General features: G+C 40.3%; 1 protein-coding gene across 1 annotated transcript in view; it reads left to right on the top strand.

Annotated features, from left to right (window-relative positions):
• The window catches only part of GALNT10 (polypeptide N-acetylgalactosaminyltransferase 10), an 89982-nt gene that overhangs the window by 45818 nt on the left and 19109 nt on the right, over positions 1-25055 (top strand). Inside the window, exons 4-7 of the mRNA XM_033006209.2 lie at positions 1357-1523; positions 20330-20515; positions 22217-22400; positions 23295-23412. Of these exons, the coding sequence (XP_032862100.2) occupies positions 1357-1523; positions 20330-20515; positions 22217-22400; positions 23295-23412 (655 nt within the window). The remainder of the gene's footprint in view (positions 1-1356; positions 1524-20329; positions 20516-22216; positions 22401-23294; positions 23413-25055) is intronic.

Genomic DNA, 25055 nt, shown 5'->3' on the forward strand with positions numbered 1-25055 from the left:
GGAGGAGGGTGTCTACAAATCAGCTCTGGCGCAGGCTATGCAGAGGTCAGATTTTGTGGCAGAGCAGGGAGTGGAGTACGACCTCTCTCCCCTGCTAGTGGAAAGAGGGCAGCCTGCCCTGCTGGCAATGTCATCAGTATATTCTAAAAATCTCTATTCATGTATCCACCTCTGTCTGTTTTGCACTGGACACCTGGGGTTCTGGGAATGAAATAGGGTTTTGTCCCCTAGTGAACAGCTGCTCAGTATTTTTGAACTACAGTTGTTCATTGTATGGCTTTAGATCCTTACCTCTTTAACAATGTTCAAACTCCACTGATAGGGCCACACCTGCAGGAAAATAAACACTGCAGTTACTGCAGCAGTTTGAATTTTCTTCATGAAGCTACCTTGAAAACACTCCCACAAGGCAAGGGAGCAGCACCCCTATTTCAAAATTAAGATTAATGCTGTGGGGAAATACCCCCAAATTCAAGGGGTCCATATGGGGACTTTGCAGAACTGACTCTCCAGCCTTTTCCAAGTTCTGCAGTGCTTTGTGTTCAAAGCCCAGCTTTCTTTGCTTCTGTCTGCAGAACTGATCCTGTGTATCAAGCTAGACCTGCTGAAAAACGGGGAAGACGAGATTGATTGCTTAGGGAAAGTATGATTTGAATAATTTGTCCAGCATGACACAGGAAGCCTTTGGCAAAGGTTGGAGGCTGATCTAATACCGATGGAGGTGGGTTTGTTTATGAAGCAGTTCTTACCATGCAATTATCCTGTCTCTTCCATCTGTAGTTCACAAAAGCTTGAACTTCTGGGACTGTTTAGGGAAAATGTTGTCATACAAAATCCTTACTTAGCACATTTAATTTAAAAATGTTGGATGACACTTATACATGTGATTAGAGTGATTTGTTTCTCTGAAGACTGGGAACAAGGAAGCTAAACCAATGTAATGATAGTGCCTAGAACAGATATATCCAACTTCTGGAACAGCTTTGTAGAAATCCCTCTTCCTCATGATCTTTGAGGTATAAGGACAAGAAAAACAAGTATTTTTGAGAGTTCTGTATGCTAACTTATATCTGCAGTTTCCTTTAAAAGCCATTTCAACACTTTATAGATCCCTCTGACTTTGTGTCATTAAGTGTCACTACTGGCCATTAACAGTCCCCACTTCATATCAAATGGTCAGGTTTTGGCCAGGTAGTCTAGGTCAGGTCAACACTGGCTTGATAAGTGATTTTTTTTTTCAGGCACTTTGCATCAATTTGACGAGTAAAGGATGAACTAAGTTACTTAATGGTAATTAATATGGAAGTGCTGGTAGTTTTTGACACCACCTTTTAACCTTACTCTACCTATGTCCAGCTGCAAGAGTAAGCTGTACCTGGAGAAGCTTCCAAACACTAGTGTGATAATACCGTTCCACAATGAAGGATGGTCCTCCCTCCTCCGGACAGTGCACAGTGTCCTAAACCGCTCCCCTCCTGAGCTGATAGCAGAGATAGTGCTGGTGGATGACTTCAGTGACAGAGGTATGATAATTTGTATGTAACAACTCCACCTATGTTTACCTGCCTTAAGGAATCAATGAACTTGCAAATACGTGTATAATGACGTGAGGTTTTTCACTTGCCAGCAGCAGAGCTCTGGTGAACCTTGCTTCAGTACATTTGAAAGGCCAAAATTCCAGCAAAAACCCTCATGTTCCATATTCAGTCTGTGCTGGTTTAGCTGCTGGTGACATGGGCTGTCCTGCATTTTGGACAATGTGAATAAACAGGGAAGCTGGTTTTAATATTCTCCTAAGGGCCTGTGTAGCCCTTAACACTTAAACCCAGGATTAAATGTTTGATTCTTGGAATACAAAAACAAAAAAAGAGGAGGAAATAGCTCACTTCTGATGTTCTACTATTTTTTCCTAGACACAGAGAATGGTAAAAGAAGCCTTGATAAAAGGTTTCCACCTCAGACTGACTGTGATTTGGCTGACTTTTCTCCTGAATTTTGTGCTCCTGAAAAGTAAATCTGCAACATGCAAAACTTTGACTGCTCTTGCTTGCTGAGTTGTTTGCAACTATACTATCTTCTCCTTTAAAATTACTAAGACTATTTAGCTTTATGATCTGCAGAGTTCAAGAGTCCTGCCACTGAAATTACTCAACTGGGAGAAAAAGAGATACTAAAGGATATACCTCTAAAAAGTTGACATGTAGGAAGCTCTTAAAATGAGCTTGGAAACAAGCATGTGAATATTTAGCATTCTGACATATACTGACTTTCAAATAACCACTACCCAACAGCTGTAGTATTTGTTCTAAAGTACGTCTCTAATTAGCTTACAAGCAAGGTGTGCTGGTTTGTACAAATCAATGTTATATGAAATAAGTGTTTCCTTAGAGGATTTTCAGACTAAGCTGGGGAGAAAAAAAAAAAAAAAACACACCCTTCTAACAATGTCTCTTTAGTGCTACTCAGTCTAGAAGCAAATTAGACAAGCTCATGCTGTAACCAATTGTCAACAAGTTTCTTTTGAGAGAAGTGGAAGTAATGAAATCTGGTTTCCTGTGGATCTATTTTCCTTATTGTCAAGATGTGCCCTTCTGACCAGGCGAAAGAGAGCACTCCTGGCTCTCTCACCCTTGCTCTTCATCAGCCTGTACATATGCTGTTCATCCAGATCACTCTTGTGCTGTTCCACCTGCCTCTGATAAGATGCAAGCTCTTCTCTGTCAGCCATCCATCTTTCATACAAAGGTTGCAAGAAGTAGCCGAGATTAATTTGTGTGCAGCACCTATTTATAGATGGACATAGAAGACTACTGATGTTGGACAGTGAGCTAAACTGTTGAGGGAGGAGAACAATACACAGGCAGAGAGTGCTAATAAAAAACTTTATTTTATTTTTATTTACCTAATGTTTTCCTGCTAGCTTGGTTGATCTATTCATGTTGGGACAATTGCTGATTAGGATGAAACACTTTTCCTTCACTGCTGTCAGTTCTGTATCTACGCTGTAGCGTTTCCTGCTGGCTGCTGCTCCTTTTCCTGCAGTCAGCGTTCTTCCTTAACCACACTGGGGTTGACTTCCACATCCCACCCTGGGTTTAAATAGATCCTTAGTCTTCAGGAGGCTGTTAAGTCCTAAACATGTTATCTTGACTTGAAAGGCTGCTGGTTACAATTTTCTGGTTTTAATTTATCCATTGTATGTATTTAGAAAGAATAAAAAAAATACCACAAGAAAACACTTCAACCCGATACCTGAGAACTGATAATTTAATGCATCAAACTGAAAGACATGAAGGAGTGGAGACTCCAGGAAAACTTTTACTTTCCATGTTGTATGTTTGGAGAGGCCACGTTCCTGGATTTGGACTGTTAGGCCACTGCTCTGGTTATCTGTCTCTTATGATTAAATTGAGCAGGTGATACAAACGCTGTGTCCAAGCTGATGATCATCACTGCTGTGCACAGAACCATTGAGCAGTAAAAAGAATAAGGAGACATTTCATGATTTTCTTTGAAAATCGTATGTGATTAGTCCTCTGTGTTGTCTGCAAGGTGGAATGCTGTGCTTCTGTTTCAAATGGTGGTTCCACAAATTTGTAACAGCATCTTTTTTCTAAAATTATAGAATCACTGTTGGATGTAGTTATAGTAGAGGCCACATTTGAGACCAGAGAGGCATAGTATGAACAGTAAATGTCAGCTTCTTCCCTAAAGAGTTCAGTAAACAGTCATCATAAACTCCAGTGAAAAGCAAAAGATGAAAAGGATATTCGCTTAATAAAAACTGATTATTAATTTTTTTATCAAGAGGTTACCCTGACAAGATAAAATATCAGATATAGTCTGCTGTACCTCATGATGACCTTTCACTTGAGGGTTGTCTAAACAGACCTCTAACCCTTTAAAAACTGTTTAAAGAGACTAACCTTCACAAACTTGGCTTTCCCTGGCAAGGAGACTATATCAGTCTTGCTAGCATTTCTTGTGTACTGACCTGTGTTGGGGTTAAATGCAGTGGCCTTTGCCAAGCAGCCCCTGCGGTTCTGTTAGCGTTGTGCTCTTGTTCTATCGTAAGGATTTCTGCAGGTGGTGATGTTAGTGCCAATCCATCAGCGTCTTTCATCTGTGTACCTCATACACAGAGAATCTTTGCTTCACATGAAGTAAAGAGGGCTTTGCTAATAATAGAAATCGTAAGTATGGAAATCTGGCTACTGCACACATCGGTGTTTTTTCTGACAGATGTTACTTTCATATGTTTTTCATCTGTTTTTAAGCTTGGGAGTAAAGAATTTTTGGTGTAGCTGGGAAAAGGGTTGAGAAGTTGGCTAACAAAATGATAGAAGAGTGAAGACAGATTTCTGGGTTAGTTGGTGGCTGCTGTGGTCTGCAGCATACCTGAGAGGCAGCTGTGTTGCTTTGCGTTATTGGAGCTCTTAGACAGATGAATCATCATCTGGAAGTGTCAACAGCCATTTATTTCTTAATTTGTTTGATAGAGACAATTCTGTGACCTTTAGCAATAAACATTTTTCAACCAAAAAAGGCTGACAGCAAATCTTAATAGCGAGCAGCAAAGCTTTGAGTGGTGTTTTTGAAATGTTTCCTTTGCTTTGTATTTGAAAAATCAAAATGTGCTGGAACAACTTGCTGTCTGGAATTTTTTATGCATGCCTGTAGTATAGTGCAAATGATCAAAATCTAGCCTTCAAATGCATTTAGTGCTGGATTCCACATCAGCCACAGTGCTCTGGGAAAGGCTACCTCTTGGTGGGATCAGTCTAACACGGTACAGCAGTAGCATCCAGTTTGTCTTGAGCTGTTGTCCACGTTGTCACCTCCAGCAGCTGTCTTTGCTGACACTTGAATCTTTCTTTGTGGGGATTCCTTTGTTAGGATAAGTTAGCTTAAAGGCTGCTGCTTTATAGCATGTGCCATTGGTCACAACAGAGTAAATATTGTGGAGCTATTTTCTACTTTCTTTAATAGTAGTCTCTAGTATCAGTATGGTATTCCCAGTAAGATTATGATAGCTTATTTTTTTTCCCAGAAAACTTAGTTGGAATGTCTGTGATATAAGGACTTTCTTTTCCCAACCATAAGCATTTCAAAACAATTGTAAGGATTTAATGTGCAGAAGAATATAGGCTATATTGAAGAGGGAGGCACCCATTCGGCAGACTTGGAGAATCAGAATTAACCTGCTCGGTGTTGTGTGCTTGTCCTGCATGCCACTGAGAACTGCTAGAGACCCACAGACTGACCTCCTCGAATTAACCTCAGCTATTTCAGGGTGGTCCAGAATAGCGCCCGCCTGGCTGGATAAGCGGAAATTAGAATGCAATACATGTGAATTACGATTTTAGAATTCCTGATCATAAAAACGCTTAGCTGTGGCAGTCCTGTGTGGATTTGTGGCTTCACTTTAAATTTCTATAGCTATTCTTTAGTTCTGATTTCAGCTAAATTAAGCCTTTTCATATGCTGGCTTGCAGGGTACTAATTATATCCCTCTGAGCTTGTTGTTACCAGAATGGCCCCAAGTAAACTAAAATGCTTTTTTCATGTATATCAGTTTTCTCCTGGGGACTGTCAGATGTGAAATTTGTTTGCTTTTTGATTATTTAATTACAATGCTGCTGAGTGGTGAGTGAGTTCCATTATATCATAGAAGTGGGAGGAGGGGAAGAGAAGTTGAAATGCAGGTCAGTTTGTAACACTGCAGGTTTTTGTATCGGCTCTGATGACATTTTATTATTGATAGCAGGCAATGAGTAACAGACAGGCAATTCATGATTCTTCGGGGTCTGTTTCAGTCCCTGGACCTACAGTCTCATTCTGTCTGTGGTTGTGAGAAATCGAGTCGTTCATCTCTAGTGTCTGCCTTGTACAAAAGGGATTGTTGGTCTCCATCTAATTCTTGTAGCTTGTGGACACCTCTGCTGTACAAGCTATCTCTAAGCTTGCATGAACAAATGTAAAGCTGTTCTCTGTCTCTCACTAGATAAATGAACAGCCTCAAGCTGAAGGAACAGAGGGCGGAGGATGGCAGATTTTTCTTTGCAGGATGCTTGTCTAAATGTTCTTTGCTTTTCACCTGATATGTATTTGGTAGCTCTGTACAGCAGTGGAACATCAAGTATATACTGCTACTGGGTAAAAGGCAGAAGTCAAACTCTCCTCTATTCTGTCTGTTTTGAAGAAGAGTTCTTTTTCAGGTGGACACTGGACTGGAACATGTATGGAATCACAAATAGTTGAGGTTGGAAAGGATGTCTGGAGATCATCTAGCCCAACCCCTCTGCTCAGCTACAGCAGATTCCTCGATCTTACTCAAGTTTTGAAAATCTTCAATGATGGAGACTCCATAATGTCTCTGGGGAGCCTCTTCTGCTGTTCAGTCACTCTTACAGTGACTTAGTTTTCAAGTAAAAAAAAATCCTTATGTTTAAGCAGTCTTTCCTGTACTTCAGTCTGTGCCCAAGGACTCCCAGGTCCTCTTCTGCAAAGCTCCTTTCCAGCTGCTGGGTCCCCAGACAGTACTGATGCATGGGGTTATTCTTCCCCAGATGCAGAAATTTGCATTTCCCTTTGAACTTCACCAGGTTCCTGTTGACCCATTTCTTTCACCTGTCAAAGACCCTCTGAGGGCCACATCAGCCATGCCACCCAGGCTTGTATCATCTGCAGACCTTCTGAGGATGCACTCAGTCCCATCACCCAGGTCTTGAATAAAGGTGTGCAATTGTATTAGCCCTGATATTGGCTCCTGGGGTGCACAGCTAGTGACAGTCCAGGCCTCCAGCTCAGCTTTGTGCTGCTGATTACAGTCCTTAGAGCTCAGCTAGTTTTCTGTCCACCTCACTGTCTGCTTATTTAGCCCAGATTTCATCAGTTTGACCATGAGAACATTATGGGGTGGCAGTGTTGAAAGTCAAGATGACTTTTATAGGTAAGAAAAACTTAAGAATGAGGCAATCCAAACATATCAGAAGAGTAGACCTAATAAAATGGGCTGCATAAACATCCTGTGTGCCCTGATGCCCTAGTTTCCTTGTCAAGTCACCAACAGGTATAACTGTCTAGGGAACACTAATACCTCTAAAACGTAAACTGTTTTTTTGCATTTGTGTGTTTATCTGGAACAAACTGGCATAATGTATTTTTCAGTCCTTCCTTTCATGTAAAATGTGGTAGGGTTTTTACCTTTTCACTCTTTGTAGCAATCAAAAATTTTAAATGATTCAAGACACTGTAAACTTACTGCATGCTAAAAGGTTGTGACTTAATTGCTAATTGTCATTTAAAAGAAACATCTTGCTGCATACTTGTGGCTAACTATGTGCAGAGAGGAAAATGTACATGCTACACAGGTGGTTCCAAAGTACTTTAAGTATATCTTATGGCTTAGCTTGACAGAAATCAGTGATTGTAGCTAAGTGCTTAAATTTCATGTAAAAGTCATGTTTCAGCATTCAGTTAATTGCATATTGTCTGACAGCCTGTCCTTACTCATTTGAAGACTACTTTTGTATAAATGACAGTGTTTTAGAACAAGTGTCCCTTGCTGAAGAATGAGAACTGCAGCATTAGTCATCTCTAAAGCATGCATTGTATGCAAAGCACTGTGGTGATACAGTAATAAAGTTGAATGTGGCAGCACTGCAAATACTGCAGTGTCTAAACATCAAGATTGTTTCGGAAGTGTTAACCCAGCTGGGCTGTCTGCATTACGGCTTCATATGCCTGTACAGTAGCAATGCATGAAGACTTAACATCCTTGCAGTAACCAGTCAAAATCTGTACCTGCAACTGGGAGGCAGTAACAGTTTCAGCTGAAGTACTTTAATATATTTAACCCAATATGACAATGACATTTGCAAAGTCAACCTTCAAGCTTTTAGATTAAACACAGTATATTTTAGGATATGGTTATTCGAAGGCATGCATATTTGGCTATAGTTGATTTTGAGGAGAAATTTTTTTTTATAAGCAACATGTATCAGAGATCATTTTCCCTTGGTAGGGTTATTAGGGAGATTCTGGATTTCAGCTTCGTCTCTCTTCCAAGACTACCCTGTTTCCTTGAGCCTTATTTTAATTTGTGAATAATTTAACTGTTTAGGAGTCCTGAAAATATTTATTTGTTCAGCCACTTTTAAATTTTACTTTTTCTTCCCCTACTTCTATTCACTTTTTTTCCTTAGTTTTGTGTTTTCATCAGGACTTGATGCAATAAGGATTAAAGCTGCTCTTTGACGGTTGGGAGACAGCAAAGCATTATGACCCCAGACTCTGGCACATGGCCACTACTCATCTCTGAAAGGCAGCAAGAAGAATCTAGGTGTTTTAAGAAAGGAGCCAAAGGAGTGTTTTCCCCTAGCAGTGTCATCTCAGCCCTTGGTTTTGACCAACATTTTCCCCTTTCTTTGCCCTCTCCTCTTGTGTAGGGCCAGTCAGCTTCCTTTGCTTTGCACCGTTGTGCTGGCTCCACAGTGTCCCATAGCTTGCTTGAACGTTTACTGGCAGGGGAGTCTCGGAGCCCATCTGCTCCCCGAGTGTCAGAGGGAGCCATAGCCAAATCCCCTTTTCCCCTTTAAAGATAAATCCCCATGACTTAAAATCTCTTTATATTGCAGTACAAGTAATTCTGGAGGTAGCCATATGGGATAATCTGAATGGAAAAACAAATGTGGGTGAGGCTACTTGGCTGAACTACATGCAGCATAATTTGGTCTGAAGGACAGAAGTCACTAAGTAGTGTACTAAAGGGAGAAGGGAAGGGGTGATTAATGTATCATTTGGTGCAGCATCAGGTATGTAGCAAATACAGCTCTGTTCCATTAACTACATCTGCCAGGCCTTAATTGAAAGAAATCATGTTCTTAGTATCTGTGAAATAGAAAATGGTTTAATACTTGAATTCTTTTTGGTCTTTAAATGGAACAGTAAAGGATTTATGCAGCTAAAGAGATTATATTTTCATCTTCAGGCACATGCATTGTAGAAGTAATTTTTTTTCTCTCTTAAATGTGCTAAAGTGCATCTGGTTAGTACATCTCTGAATATGGAGTGACTGCTTAGGACAAAGTGGTTGACAGTCTTACTGAATTTTGAATATGATTCTTTTAAAGCTTTTTAACTTAACGTATTAAAAAAAAATAAAAAGCCAAGCTTTTGTTAGGCAACTATGCTTTTCCATAACCTTTTCTTAAATGTTGCTTTCAAGGTCTCTCATACAAATTGTGGTAACTGTTGTCTCAAACAACTGATGAAAAGATTGTTTTTTGTGAATTAAGTCACAGAATAAAGACGTTTTTTCCTTGCAGTTAGAATTTATTGCAGACCATCTCAGGTCTGTTTAGACTCATAAATAACAGCTTTGAAGTAGCTGTCAGCAAGATCACCCCTTGTGTAAGTGGGAGAAGGTTGATTCTTCTAGGTGGAGAGACATGGAAGGCTGAGAAAACAAATGTTCACTTTACTTTCATTAGAATTAAATTCTCTGTCATGAAACATACTCATTTTGATAGCTTTACCTCATTAAATCTGAGGCTCTTGATGATGCTCAGTTTGTGGGCCTGGTCATTTGTCTGGTGGTTTAATGCTACCAGGTGCATGAAGTCACAGTGAGCAGTCCTCAGGCAAGTTCTATGAATTTCGCTATTAAAATGCTTCTGCTAGAAGCCTATATTGATGGCATTTTTCCATGTAGAACATGACTTGGCTTTGGTGAATGTCACTGATTCTGGTAGTGACACAAATATTACAAAGGGGAATGGGCTTCAGAGTCATTGAAGTGGTTGTGACCCGCAGTCTAGATGTGACGTTTGTTACCTGACCTCCAGTGTGACTCACAGGGAGCACAGCAGAGTGTTTACACTGGTGGAGGAGTGCATTTGTGAACTCACCAAGACTGTGGTTGGTAGTGAGCACCAAATGGAGTGGAACAATAAAACCTGATGCAGATGTCCAATTTTGGTTTCTGAAAAGAGAGTAATTTGTTATTCTCCATTTCTGGCCGTGTCTTGTGGGTGTGGGATACTTTAGACAACTGTTAGTGGCAGGGCTTGCTTTGGATTCAGTGAAATGTGGATGGGATTCAATTTTATGTTTCCCCTTTTTCAGTATTCCTTTTTAATGTGTCTTTAAACACTGTTTCTGTACTTGTGTATACCCTTCATAAAGGGTAAACCCTGCATTGTTCATTAGGCAATGGCTAGAGAGCATTAAAAATATATTTTCTAGTGTTTTAAGTGACCTGAGGGCACACTGCAGTTGTTTACTTCAACTTTTTTTGTGACAGCCTAAATTAACTAACCAGTTTACTTTTCATCATCTTGTATTTATTACTTTAAGATCAGTTGCTATGGCTGAAGAATTCTTCTAGAAAGGAGATGAGGTGGCTTTAAAAGGTCCAGTTTACCATGACCTCTTTCTCAGCTAATTATTGTGTAGTGAAGGATGTCCGGCAAACAAAAGTTTAAAATAAGTAAATAATGGAGGAGCAGAGTTTCCATTACAGCTCATTAAATAAATCTAACTGCATTGCTTGCTACTAAGAAACCCCATGCATGTACCTTCTATTAGTAGAATTTTGCAGTAAAGCAGCTTTAATTTTATTCTATTCACCTTGAAGTACATATTTTCATCTGCTAGAAGTCAAAAATCTAGATACCTGCCAGCTGCAGTGCAAATCAGCATTTTAATGTTTTACAGCTGCTTCTCTATAGAAGTTAATTAGAAATGTGATTCAAACACCCTCTGCCAGTGCTCATATATGATGCCTATTATTGGTAATCATAGTTTCTGCTATTTAAGCATGCATTTTGGGTGGTTTTGACAAAGCAGCTGTTCCTACATAGGGACTTTGATAAAGGTGTAAACTTTTTCACTTTGAGAAAATTGGAAGGTAATGCTGCTGCAATTTAAAAATAAAAGTGGATAATCTAAACTACATTCCTTTTCTAGATAGTTTTAATTGCTGTGATATTTTCTTAGTAACGAAATGCCACACTCATTCTCTCACTATAGCATATATTCATAAATGTCCTGAGGACCATTGTTGCCTGTTACCCATAAGCTAAGCATGCACTGATGTCCCCAGTGGAGCACAGTAGTTTACCATGCTGAAAGGTGGAAGCCAAGGCTCGAGATTTAAAAGCAGAGTACCTTCAGCTATCTGTACTACCCTCTCCCCTCTGTCATTCAGCTAAAATGAATGTATCAGTTGAGAAGAATATTGTCGATGAGATGGTTTAGTTTTGGTATCAGTACAGCTGTGAACAGTCCTGGATTTGTGCTTCAGGATTTAATAGATTTATTGCCCTTTCTGGCACATGTCACTGACTTACTGTGATAGCTGCATTTCTTGCCAATAAAGTAAACAAGAGCATTGCGAATGGATGGTGAAGAGGCCTAGAAGAGTAAACTGAGTTTGTAAAATATACTCCTGACATGCAGAGTTTGTTACTACAAGTCAAAAGTGTCTTGTACTTTTCCTGCAGCTGTATTGACAGTTTTTTCATTTGCCAAATACTTCGTTTTCTGTTCCCTGACATACAGACTACAAGACAAACATGTTTTTGCTTTGTCATTCATGGTTATTAACGTATGAGCATTATTGTAGGAATGAAGGATTATCAGTTAGTTTTCCAATATTCCATCTGGGTACAACCCCAAACTAAAAATTTTCTAGATCTGTGCTATTGACTTCAGGCTTCATAGTTGTTCTTCCTCACTTAGACACTTGGAGTCCAAAAGCTTTGATCTCAGAGGGGTGCGTTCCTATCACATCAAAGCAACTTTCACGTGTGTTACCTCTCAGACCTAATGGCATATTATCTAACAAGACACAAGTCAGGAGTAGAATTTTCTGTTAATTCTCGTGCTCTTTCTGGAATCTTTCCTTTTTTGTTGGTTTGTACAGAGCAAATACTTTCAGGCCAAGAAGTTCTTTGTACATGAATACTGCTGATAAAGGCAAAGCTGAATCTCTGAGGACCGAATGACTTTTAAGGCTTTAATCCCACATCTTTGATATGTTCCAAAATGTTTCAGCATGAAATGCCTTAACACTTCGTCTGCCTGCATCTCTCTAAATGATGGCAAGCTGTCTTGCTGTTGGTTGTAGCATTTCGGTTCATGTCACAATATACCATCCAGTACATCACTATCAACAGTGAATGTATGCTTACATGCTCACCAGTAGATGCAGCTAACCCCTCTAGCACAACAACTTGTTCTGACTCAGTCTCTGTGCACCCATTGTCCTTAAGCCTGCAGGCTGCAGAGGAGTCGAGTTCAATTGGGTTTGTTCTGTCCTGTGAGCAAACTTCTGAAACACTTTTGCACCCCTACTTGTCTCTGCAGTGCTCAGAAAGCAGTCAGTGATGTACATTAAAGGCAATTAAAGACTAACCTGGTCTCTCACAATTTTTAACCCTAGTACGTCAGGCAGAGTATAAATTCTCAAGATCCTGAACTAATATGTGGGGCATATATTAGCCTTGGACTGCTGGAGGTGGTGGTGCCATTGGTATGGTGGCTTGTCTTAACGTTTTTCAGTGGTTTCACCTGCCCATACAGTTTTTATCAATTTAGTAGAAGAGTGTTAGCATAGAGCAGGAGTGCAAACATTCCCCTGGATAAATAACTAGATAGTCAAAACCAGGTATTTGGCCTTAAGATGAGGGCAGAGATTTGCCAGCTTGAAGGCACTATTTGGGACAGTAATGCTCTTCCTGCTAGTCACCATGGCTACATCAAACTTCAGCTGAATATTAAGTGTGCTGCAAGGAGTTCACTCCTGTTTCAGTGGCTACAAAGGCTACATAGGCCAAAAACTGCATCTGTCTAGTTGGAACGTCAGCAAAGCAGTCTCTCTGATGTTGAAAGCAATCAACAAGGAGATAACCGAGGGTCACAAAATTACCTCTTTAGATCAAATGTAGCCAACAAAAGAGGAAAAGACCTAAATAGGTTCTTTAATCTTGATACATATGTAATGAAATGGGAAGGGAGAAGAGTAAACTAATGAGAGTAACTGTTTCCGCTGTGGAAAAGCAGGTTATGTCACAGGAAGGAAAACTGATACTGTGGGTTGACCACAGAGTCAGTGTGCAGGACTTGGGCGGATGCATACGCCACAGGTTGGCTTCACTGCTCCTAATGAACAAAAAGTGCTTAAACCTTACAGCATAAAGGAAGGGTAAATGGATTTTTCTGGATTCCCTCAGGAGGAACCAGTTGAAATAGACTTCCTTTACAAATGAAACTTTCCTGAGAGATTAAGAGGTAATGCTGCATCTGAGATGATTGTTCCCTGTGTATTTCCCTGCTTGGAAATGCAGCTTACTAAACTTTCCCTAGGGCCTGGGTGTATTTATATGCTAATGCCACTAAATGTGAATTTTCTCATTTTAAGATTATACCTTTGTCCCTTTGTTCAGTACTTGTATGTCCTGAAGTCATAACTGAGCAGGGTTTGGATGTCTGCTGTAGGGTAAAGGAAGCTATGAGAAAGTTCCCTTTGCAAATTCAGGAAGTAATTGATGATGCAGGTGAGACGGCAGAAGTTTATGCACTTGAGTTTATCAAGGCATACAGCACAGGCTCACACAGATGCTCTTTGCCTCAGCAACTTGCAGCCTGGCTTATTTCCTAGGCCCCACGCTTCCACTTTTGTGCTCTTTATTGTATCTAAAATGGAAGCTTGGTTTTAAAACCATTCAGAAATAGAACCAAGTCAATAAGATTTCCAGAAACCTAACTTTTAATCTTTGTTACAGTATAAACAGTGATTGTTATATTAGGAAGTGGGGTTGTACACTTTCAGCTGTTGTCACATGCACAGAAACCCTTTTTGCCCCCCGGTGCTGAGACCCAACACTGATGCAGAATGGGCAGTGGAAACTGGGTCCCCTTACCTTTAAGAGTCTACCACAGAACTGTAATCAGTGAAGCAACAGATATTAATTTTCTCCCTTCCCAGGCCTTTTCTTCTTTGTAAGAAGATTCAGCTTGGGAAGCTGTGATCAGCTTAATCAGTTTGCTATTATTGGGACTGGTGTTCATAGTACAGTTTATTAAATCTGTTTATTATCCTCCCAACCAACTTCAGTGATCAGAGTGTGAAAACACTGAAAGAAAATTAAAACTAGTGTAAGTGCTGCCTGTTTGGATAACAGCACATTTTGCTATTTAAAAGGATTACTCATCTGCACCAAAACAGGGAGAGAAGTTAATTTCAATGATGTAGAGCTTTCTATTTCAGTGATGCCTGGCTTGCACGTTGTGATGGATTCAGGAAGAAGTATAATTCATTCCTAAATTGTTAAACAGCACATTAGAGCCAAGTATCTAAGTAAAGATGAATGGATTCATTTGTAATGTTAAACAAGCACATCTGTATGTGGGAGGGTAGGGGATGGGTGTCTAGGATAACCTGTAAACAAATGCCAGATCAACAGATGCACTTCAGGTTTTGGTGGTTGGAAAGTAGCCAGAATAACCTGCAGGGAAGGGAAACCAGTCCTGTCTGCTTAAAAGGGAATTCTACAGGTCCTCCAGTCCTCTCCTGTGCCATGTTCCCTTCAGCAAGAAGGGGAAAGCTCCCTGAATTTCCAGAGTGCAATAGCTCTCCTGTCTTCATAATATCTTCAACCTTCTGAGTGTAAACTGAAGTAAATCACCTCAGCAGGAGGCAGGGTACTGTAGGGCAGAGGGAACTTTGGTTTCACCAGTGACATCTGAGTAATGTGGGAAGGTGTCTGAGAATGCTTCTGATTTCTGCAGTGCCGCTCATCCTGGTTTGGCTTGATGGTACTCATGCAAGGAAGGGCACCAGAGTTGCAGATGAACTGCACAGTGTAAAATTTGGAAACCAAAGCTAATAGGTTCTAAAGTAACATGATCCAGGAAATGTTTCCCTCATAATTCTTTCTCTGGATATAAATCTGTGTCATAGTTTCAAGTCTTGACCAGTATTTAAAATGAGTTACATTTTTTTCTGTGACAAATGTGGGTACTCCCTTCCCTGCCAAATACTGCAGAGATGTTACAGGGACATATATAGAATATTATGCCAGCTGTGTTATTGCCAAACAAACTGTTTTGAGTCCTAAAAGCCTTATCCCATCCTCCTCTGCAGAGGACAGTTTGCCTGAGTGAAAGTAAAGGGTTTGCTTACAGCTCCTTTGAGTTCAACATCTGTAAAAATAAAGGTTTCATGGGATGGGACCAAAAAAATCTGCTGTCTTTTCGGCCCTGGGATCAATTAATGACTTGGACAGCTCAAAACCCTGAGCAACGGCCACATTATTCAAAACATTCAACTTGAATCTTTTGAAATACAGAAAGCAAATGTGTGTTGAGTACCTTCCAGTTGCAGCTGCCCAAGATTCACTGCAGCCAGAGGTGGAAGTAGTCTAGATCGTCTGAGCTCTGGAGAGTCCCAAAGTACCACCAGACCATGAGTCTGTTCTAAGAGACCCCAATGATTTCCTCCAAGCAGCACTCATCTTTGTGTCTCAGGAGAGAATGACCTGAGTCATAAGCTCCATGTCTTCAAGCAGCATCTCCTGCTTAAAAACAAAACAAAGTCTCAAGAACTCAACAGGCCTGATGCAACTATTTCTCTAACTCTGCCAACCTACTGGGAAGCAGCCTAGCATGTTTGCCTAGTGAGGGAGGTATGCACTAGTTGCACATAGCAGTCGGTTATTTGTAGGTGTCTGTGGGGAAGGTAACCACCCCATGTGCAATTACTTCTAAGCAGGTGCTTCAGATCTTGGTGTGTAACTGTGGGGAGGGAAAAGGGCGTAAAACAGGTCAGGCTTCATCTGTGAGCTGTGACTACAGTGGCCTGCTGCTGTCTGCAAACCTGAGCTGTGTGAGCTCAAGGGAATGAGGTTCCTTTGTGCTTCAGAGCAGCTCTTGAGACAAATAGCTGTTGAACTTAAAGCGTGCAGGCAAGATGTTAGAAACTTGAGAATTGCTGGGTCTCTTCCACTGATTTTTATAGAAAAATTACTTTGGTTGGAGCCAAATCCATTCAAAACAGGCTACAAACCTACTGATGATTTTGTACAAGCCTCTGTGAAAATGTGGCTGAGCCAGTGAGATGTGAAAGACAGGGAGGATCCAGACACTGCTGAGTGCAGACAGGCTGTGTGGTTTGCTGTGAGGGAATGTATTGAGTTAACTTCTGCTTTGACTTAATAGTTGAGTCCCATGGGCACTGCAACTGCATTGCTGTTCCTGTCCTGTAGATCCATGTCTATGTTGCCTTGTTTCTTATGCTTTTGCCTCGAAGATGTGAAAAAAAAAAAAAAAATAATCCTTGGGCTCTTGTGTCCTCTTCCAGCTTCTGCACAGATTTATTTTTGACGTGGTAACGTTTCTTAGGTGCTTGTTCAATTGGCAGGCATGCAGTGGCTGAAATTAAAACTCAACTGGACATAAGAAATTCCTATCTTGGAAAGTCCTTCCATGTTACAAGGGGTCACCAGACTAATGGCATCTGAGGGCATCTCTGCTTGAATGGTGAGACCAGAAGGAAGAAGTACAGTAAGACTGCCACAGGAATTTGAGCTATGAAAAATAAAGTCTTATTCTAGAAAGCTTTGGGACTGCTTACGTTAAGCAGGCTGCTGTTGAAGCTTCTCCACTATCTTCACACAGTTTTATTTACAGCTCAAAATAAAGAAAATAGTAGTTCTTGACTGGTACTATTAATGTATACACTGTATATCAAGTTTATTGCAAAGTCTGTTAGCAAGCTACCAGCCTAGTTTTTAATCTGCAGATAATCTTACTCTCATTTATATGTTTGGGCTGTATTACTTTGCCCAGCGTAGGCGCAGACATTGGAATCCATCCAGTTCACCTAACAACTTTCATTAAAGAAAATTGCCCTTGTAATAAAATTACTCAGTGTGACAAGATTCCATAATATATTTTTTAAAGCCTCGTAAAATTTTGTAGCAGTTAATGCCACTTGTTTGTTTTTTGGAGGTTTACTTTAAAAAGCAAAAATTGACTTAATTGTAACAATATGTGTAATAGAATGAAATAACTATTTTCCATCTGGACATATAGAGGTCAGACTGGGCAGCAGGAATAGTACAGGGATAAGGAAATAAGAAAACCTTGTCTTTGAAAAGTACTGTGTTTTGTACTTTGCTTGTGAGGTTGCTTGAAAATCTGTGACTCTTTAGTAAGGGAAAGTAGGTAAAGTCTGCTTACTTGCAGTTCATGATATATAAATCTTAACCTTACAAAATGCAATGATTAAGCATGAATTTTTCTGCAGCAATTGGGAGCAGCTTATCTGAGCATCACTCCTCCTGACTGCAAGGACAGCACTTGGTACGTGTCCCCCCCATACCAGTGAGAAGACATGAGTGCTGATGGAGTACCTGTAGCTTTTCCTTGCTGCTTCCAGCCATCAGAGACATAAGAAGGTTCCTGATGTGTGAGATATTTCTTACCAGTACAGCATAGAACAGGATACTTGCTGCAAGCGTGAAATGCTCTGGTAATTTTTTTACTATAGAAATGTAGTAAAGAATTGCTGAAAAACCAAACCCTGCATTTGGGAGTGGAATGGGAAGTCAGGGGATTAGAGTTCCTGCTGTCTCTTTGCAGAGTACTTGCCTGAGAAAACTCGGTGGCTCCTATGCCTTCTTTTCTCCTGTTACACTATGAAAATGGGGAAGTCTCTCAGTTCTTAACTGCTTGTTCATGGATAGTTATAAATCAGCCTGTCTTCAGTTAGTCTGTAGCAGAGCAGCCATCATCATCACAAATATGGCTGAGTGTAGTGACTCTTTGTTCACTTGATGGTGTGTGTCTTCCTGCATGAGATCAGATCCCAAACCATGCTAGTGTTTTCTTTGTAGCAAGCTCAGCTGTGCCATGCTCATACTCCTGGAGGAATTCATTAGACTGCCTTCAGGTATCACCACAGATGAAACTGCACAAAAAAACAGGACAGTTCAGAAAGGTAGATGATGCTAAAACATAAAATGACTGGCACACAGGTGGAAGACAAACCTCTGGGATCTTTCAGAACTTCATTTTCTTGTTTCTATCAAAATAAAAAGTTGCAGAAAGTCTCTATATATTCTTTTTCCCATTGTTTTGGAGCTTCGGATTTTTTTAAGACCTTCCAGTGATTTGTAGGTGTGAATTAGATAACATAAATACACTGTGGGGTCTGAACTTGCAAGTGTTACAGTATCTATGGCTACTGTTAGGAGAATTGGACCCAGAGCTTGTGTGTGATGGTTACTTCCTTTGTTATAATGAGCACTGGCAGCCACTCTTATGTTTATCTTGTCTTGAGTAGATTAACTAAGGTGTATCTCCTGGCTTGGGTTTAGCTGATTTTATGGTTGAAGTGAGAATTGTTTGTTCTCTTTTCTGTTGAACTAAGCTTGTGTGATAAACTAACAATGGCAAGGGATGAGCTGTGATGTTGAGCAGTGGTGGTGTCCTTTTTTTTTGTTGTTTTGTTTTGGCTATTTAAGTCTACCCACTGCTTCAGGAGGAAGCAAGCTGTACTAATAATATATCTAATCTCTATGGAAGGCCGTTATTTGTAAAATCTGTACTTGGCAAAATTTCTGGTTGCTTCAGAAGAGACTTGAAAAGGATGAGGAAAAAGCTTGCTAGACAGAAGGAGGTACTAAGGGCTCTACTGAGCAGGAAAACCTATGTAGATATTCTGGGACAATTAGACTCATCAGGGAAAACACTAAAATGCATTTGTGAGAAAAAAATCCTGGGGAATGCTAAAAAAAAAAAAATTGGAAAAGCGCAAAGAGCTTGCTAGGAGTACCTCAAAAGCAAAGAAGTTGATTTGGGTGGTCTTTGAAGGAAGGCAGGTGATGGCTGCTTCAAAGAGAAGGTGCAGACTGTGTGTTAGTCATGGATTTTGGCCATTTTTCTCCTCCAGTGGCTAAAACTCTGAAGCACAATTGCTGGGTCAGCACCATGGGAGAGAGCTCATAACTTAGTTAAGTTTATTTGCCTCTCTGCTCTTTTTAGAGAGCTATTCCAGTATCCAGCTTCCCTGGTGCCCTGTTCGGGGGCACTTTCACATTGTCTGCTTTTTCAGCCCCTGCCTTTCATGCCTGCTTTGGAAGCCAAGGAAGACTCTGCTATACAGAATGGAGTGGATCTGTTCCCTATAGTCAGGGCAAATAAACCTGTAAGGTTATTTGTATTTGAATGATTGCCTCTATTCAAGTTTTACTGTGTGAGATTTTAAGATTAGTTAATTGCTTAGATCTGACAAACTAGCTTTTGCCTAGTGAGGCTTGTTTCCTTGATCCGTTGCTGATGGCAGTGGATAGTGTGCTGCATTAATGAACAGTCCCTGGCACACTGTGAATGGGATTTGCTGTCAAGTAAGTTAAAACTTCAGATGCCTAAAGATCAACCCGTTAGTGATTAGGCCAGCGTCAGCTCTTAGCCTATTTTTAGGTTTTCCTTTGGTGCTTCACTCTGATGTAAAGACAGCTGTGTGCCCCTCACTCTTTGTGTAGACTGAGCTATTTATTTCCACATCTAAACAAGCTGTCCATTGTTTTGATCACTCAGTAATTTTTTTCTGCAGCTCTCCTGTTTGAATTCTTGTTAATCATGGTGACTAAAAGTGTCTGGGCTAATTCAGATGTGGATCCAGTCCATATTCAGTAGCATAAATATTTCCATATTTAAATGCAAGTATCTCCTCTGATAGACATTTAACATAGCCATCCGAATATATACAGCAGCTATGCCTGCCTTGCTTGTTTGGAGAGATGTCTGACTAGGCTTTTTGCTGTTTATTATTTATGGATGAGTGGATGGTCATGTTGTGTGTTTTGAAGAAACCAAACGCAACTTAAATGCACTGAGTGCAGTTTATTTTTAAAAGTGAATTGTCCTGTGTCTCTTCTAAGGTACACTGGTTTTCCACAAAAGTGTCCAAGAATCCCTACTCAGATAAAGTTCTCCCAAAGGTCTGCCAGCTGGCTTTTTATTTCTTTTCCTCTTTTCCTTTCTTATCCTGCATTCCTCCATCTTCTATTAGTTCTTCTTTTCTTTTTTTTTTTTTTTTTTTGTTATTGCTTCTAAGGTTTTGGAACATCTTCAGGAGTCTTGGTTAAGCAGTTATGTTTAAACCCCAGTTTTAAAATAAATTATTCTTACTTCCTTTTTCCTGTTATTTGTTAAATGTTTAGGACATACTTCCAAAGACCTCTCCTTCTGGTAAAGAAAGAACCGTGTTTTTAAGAAATGAGTCGTTATAGTGTTTAAATTTCTCATTTCCATACAGAACACCTGAAGAAACGCCTGGAAGATTATATGGCCCAGTTCCCAAATGTAAGAATCCTCAGAACCAAAAAGAGAGAAGGGCTGATAAGAACTCGAATGCTGGGGGCCTCTGTGGCGATAGGGGATGTCATCACCTTCTTGGATTCCCATTGTGAGGCCAACGTGAACTGGCTGCCGCCTCTGTTGGGTAAGCATGTGGTGCTGTACGTGGCTGACAACTGAACTGCTAAAGAGCTGGCAGCAGGTGTTGGTGTTGAACTTATTTCCACCTGCTGCTTTCCCCTCATGATGTAAGTGGACAAAAGAAAGGTGACATGTTTTAAAAGGGAAAACAAACAACAACAACAACAACAACAAAAAAAAAAAAAAAAAAGCAAAACCTAAACATAACAAAACAACAACAAAACCCCAAACAAACCCAACCACAGACTCAGTTCAATTGTTGGCAACTTGTAGCCTGTAATACAAGAATTTTCTTCTGTTCTGGAGTCCTGCACTGTACAATAACTCTATCATATGCTTTGCTTAATTAAAGAACAGGGATTATATTCTTCTGTTTCCTACTAAATGAAATCTTAAATAATTTACAGCTTCCTAGAAGAGTAAACTATTGCATGGTCGTTCAGCAACTTGCAGAGAGGAATGGCTTTATGATACTGGAAAGATCTTTACATTCTGTTTTTAGGTAGCTTTTAGGGGTTTTTTCTCCTATATATCTGTATTGAACTTCATAGTCTGCAAGCCGGTAGAAAATACTTCTTGTGAATGGCAGCTGCTGGTATGTATTTGTAGAATGTGTTCAGTCCTTTCCCAGGCAGTGCTTCATCTTTAAGGAGGTGTCAGTTTTACAATGTCAGTTCTTTTCAAGGGTGATTAATTGAAAGGACAGTGCCTTCTTTCTCTAGTACCCGTGTGCCTCTGGCCAGTACCAAACTCCTTTAAAACCCTGTTGCAAGTGACCTGTCAAAGCTCTCTCTGAGGTGCAACTTTGTCAAGTAAACTGTGGCAACTGTAGTCAAGTGGAGATTTACGAAAAACTACTCAGATTTTTCAGCAGAATTGTTGGATGGTAATACTTTGCTTTCACTACAATTTGTATCTGGTAATAGTGTAAAACATTTGCAGCTTCATGAGCCCCGGGGAGAGAGGATGGAATTGCCTCAAATGCCATTTAAATGAGAACGTGTAGAGTATACTTTAATTTTAAAGCATAGAAAGGATTTCTGTTAGATGTGCATTGGAAGCTGTTTGTCGCCTCTGCTCTGAAAGTTAACTTCCAACAAGAGACCGTCTCAGTAATAAAGTATTTAAGAAGTTCCAGATGTTTATGCAGGAATTAATCCTGTCTTGTATTATTTGGTTGGAAGAAAAGGTTGAGGGGAGGAGGTACACTTGCATTTCTTGAGCCTGCTGAGAGTAGTTATGCCATTAGTCTAAATTGCTTCCTGCCAGATTCTGGCATAGTAATTAAAGCTAGGTGGTACAATGGGTTATTGCCCTGGCTTTGAATCAGTGTGGAAGGGGTTCACATCCAGGTCGCTTGTTAAAATGAGGACTGTTCACTAAATACAAGATTGTCTGGTTTTAGCCTGGTGGTTTAGGTATCTGTGGTAGTGTGGCTGTGTCTTTCTATTCTGCTTCTGGGTAATGGTCACTGTAGCATGTATGCGTGGTGTTTTTATCTCAGTAGTTCTAGCTTGAATATCTCAGTTATTTCAGGAATATCAAATAAATTAATATAAATTGGAGCATCCAGAAAAAAAGAAAACAAATAGGAAGAAAGTTATGTTGTTCTTGGACAACTTCATCTTTTGATGCTGCTCTTGTAATTTCATAGTGAAAGGAATGAACTGGTGCAGGTTTTCTAACATGTTTCTCCAATCTTCAGATCGCATTGCCCGAAACCGCAAGACTATCGTTTGCCCTATGATTGATGTTATTGATCATGACCACTTTGGATATGAGACTCAGGCTGGAGACGCAATGCGAGGTGCATTTGACTGGGAGATGTATTACAAGAGGATCCCTATTCCTCCTGAGTTACAGAAAATTGATCCCAGTGATCCCTTTGAGTAAGTTACTGAAATGCAGTGTGCTAAGAGCTGGCTAACAAAATAACACCCTGTTACAGGATTGGTTTACACCTCAGTGTAGTAAAAGTCAGAAGTGGTGTTAAGCTACTTGCTTTTTGGCAGCTGTTTGCTTTGTTGGTTTAAAGGAAATGTATTGTGTAGTAGCTGTGAACACTCTCCTTTTTGTTGCTATTTTTTGCCACCTTAATTCCCACAGAAGTTAACATTTCATTTAAAACTGTAATGTGTAACATTTAATGTGGTCATTTATTACTGAGATCTTTCAAACATAACTTAGTATCCCTAATGCTCTGCCAAAAACAACAAACCAATGGCAGCTTATATGTCATTCCCAGGTGGGGGAAGAAGAAAACCTAGCAGAATAATTACAGCAATTCTGATGATTGCAGTGCATTGCAGAAGTAAATCTGTGATCAAGTTATGTTCTGCTGTTGCTGTGCTTGCCAACATTGAGACAGTTCTTCTGTCCTTTTTACTTCTGCAGTGTTCAAAAGAAACCTCAGCAGAACACTTTTTGAGGTCAAGCTCAAGGACTTGATCATACTGCTGAGACAGAGCACCACATGTGCAGCATATGGGTACCCCTGGGAGAGGTTATGTCCTGTCACTTAGTGGTGAACTCTTCTGCCTGTTTGGAGGAGAGGCATTGACTGGTTCTGAAGGGAGCCTAGTCTGGTCCTCCTCATTTGCAAGTGGGAAATTAGTAGATAATGTGAAAACAACTGTTTGATGCTCCAACAGGACTGCAAAGGCACTGGGAACACTGGGTGATGAAAATAATATTTGTCAAATCTTACTTTGTTTTTTAAATGTTTAGCTAGAGATCTGTATCTTTGAATGTGTTTGTAATATGGAGTCTGGTTTTTCCTTAAGGTCTCCTGTAATGGCTGGAGGACTGTTTGCAGTCGATAGAAAGTGGTTCTGGGAGCTGGGAGGGTATGATGCAGGTCTGGAGATATGGGGAGGAGAGCAGTATGAAATATCCTTTAAGGTGAGCTATGTTCTCTGGAAACTACTTTTGTTTTGAAAAGTAAGAATTGTTCTGAGGCGCAGAATATGAATGATCTATCTTGTCCTTGCTTTTGCGTGTGAATAAAGGTGAAAGAGCTGGGAGTAGTAAGATAGTACACAGAAGAAACAGCGATGATGTGACCAGTCATTTGTGAGGGTCAGTTTTGGAGCATGATTAGCTGGGGTGTCCCCCGTTCTGTGGTCACAGCTTCAGATGCATGCGCTCTTCCAAGCAAGGGTAAGTCAGCTTGTGTGGAGCTCTCTCTGACTGTTAGGCTGCTTAGTACTCTTCCTGGCAAGATGATGAACTACTCTCCTTCTTGAAGTAAGGAGGATTCAGGATTGAAAACCTCAGTCCTGAGCTTGAGTTCCCAGAGATGAGAGTAACTTACTGTCTGTAGTCAATCCATATGACTCCTGGCTGCAAGGAACTGAGACTATTAATTACCCTGTAAGAAATCCTCAACAATTGGAATAATAACACTGTGGCTGGCAATGACTTCAGATCATTATCTGCTTGGCTTGGGGACAATTCTGTTACTGTTTGACCAAGCTCTTCAGTTGAGGGCTTTAAAATAAGTTATCCAGCTGACCAAAAATACATAATAATAGTAACGAGTCACTGTGACCCACAAAGACCACTGGTACTTGTGTTAACCTTGGAATATGGCACTCTGAAATCCATCTAGGAAACCCACTGGAATGTCTCGGACCACTGAAGGCAGGTGGCCAGTCTTCACTTCGGCACTGGGAATCCTTTCCATAGGCTGGAGTGAACAGAGTAAATATTTCTACATTAAACTCTGCTTGGGCCACAGTGTGGTTTCTCTTTCATAGGTTGAATATATAATCTTATAGGTGTCTGGATGCCCTGAACTAATCTAGTTGACCTCAGCACAGGGCTAGAAGATGGTAGTGATGCTAATACAGTACATGGTTTAGCTTCAGCGGCAAAAATTCCTCATGTCTCCACTGACAAACGAGTCATGGTTGATCTCCTGCAAACCAGATTCCTAATTCTCAGTGCCTCTATGCAATTCAAAGGCATATCAAACTGTATTCAGCAAGTCATATTACCATATGTACACACCATGTAATACCATATAGCAAACAATGGAAGAAAATACATTGTCTTGAAAACGATGTATTTCCTTCTGTTGTTTGCTCACAAAAAAAACAAGTAATAAAGTTACATTGGAGGTCCCTTTTCCTCTGTAATGGTAGCAGGAAGGGAGGGGCAGGGGGCACCATATTTGGAGATGTCATTACGATTAGAACCGTCTATTCTTTGTGTTGTATGTAATGAAATTGTGTAACAATATCATTCTCTGCAGGAGGGGCAGTGGTGGTATTCAGCCTCTTTTCCTTGGCCCTTTTGGAAAATGCTAGTTTCCAAGAGTGATGACAGTGGCTGGGCAAACCCTTTGTCTCTAATGCCACAGCAGACAGTCACAGTGCTTGATTTGCAGGAAATAAGACTACTTCATTCATCTGTTTGCTTATCCTCTCTGAAACACACTGTGTTTTATTTCAGTCCAGAGATGGTAATTTATGGAGGGATAAATTTGCTTTAATTAATCTCTGCAAAGACCCCCTTTTTTCTTTCATTGTGCAACAGAAAAA

The sequence above is a fragment of the Tyto alba genome, unplaced genomic scaffold (genome assembly GCF_018691265.1).
Source record: "Tyto alba isolate M040663 unplaced genomic scaffold, T.alba_DEE_v4.0 Super-Scaffold_17, whole genome shotgun sequence".
NCBI classification, from domain to species: domain Eukaryota; kingdom Metazoa; phylum Chordata; class Aves; order Strigiformes; family Tytonidae; genus Tyto; species Tyto alba.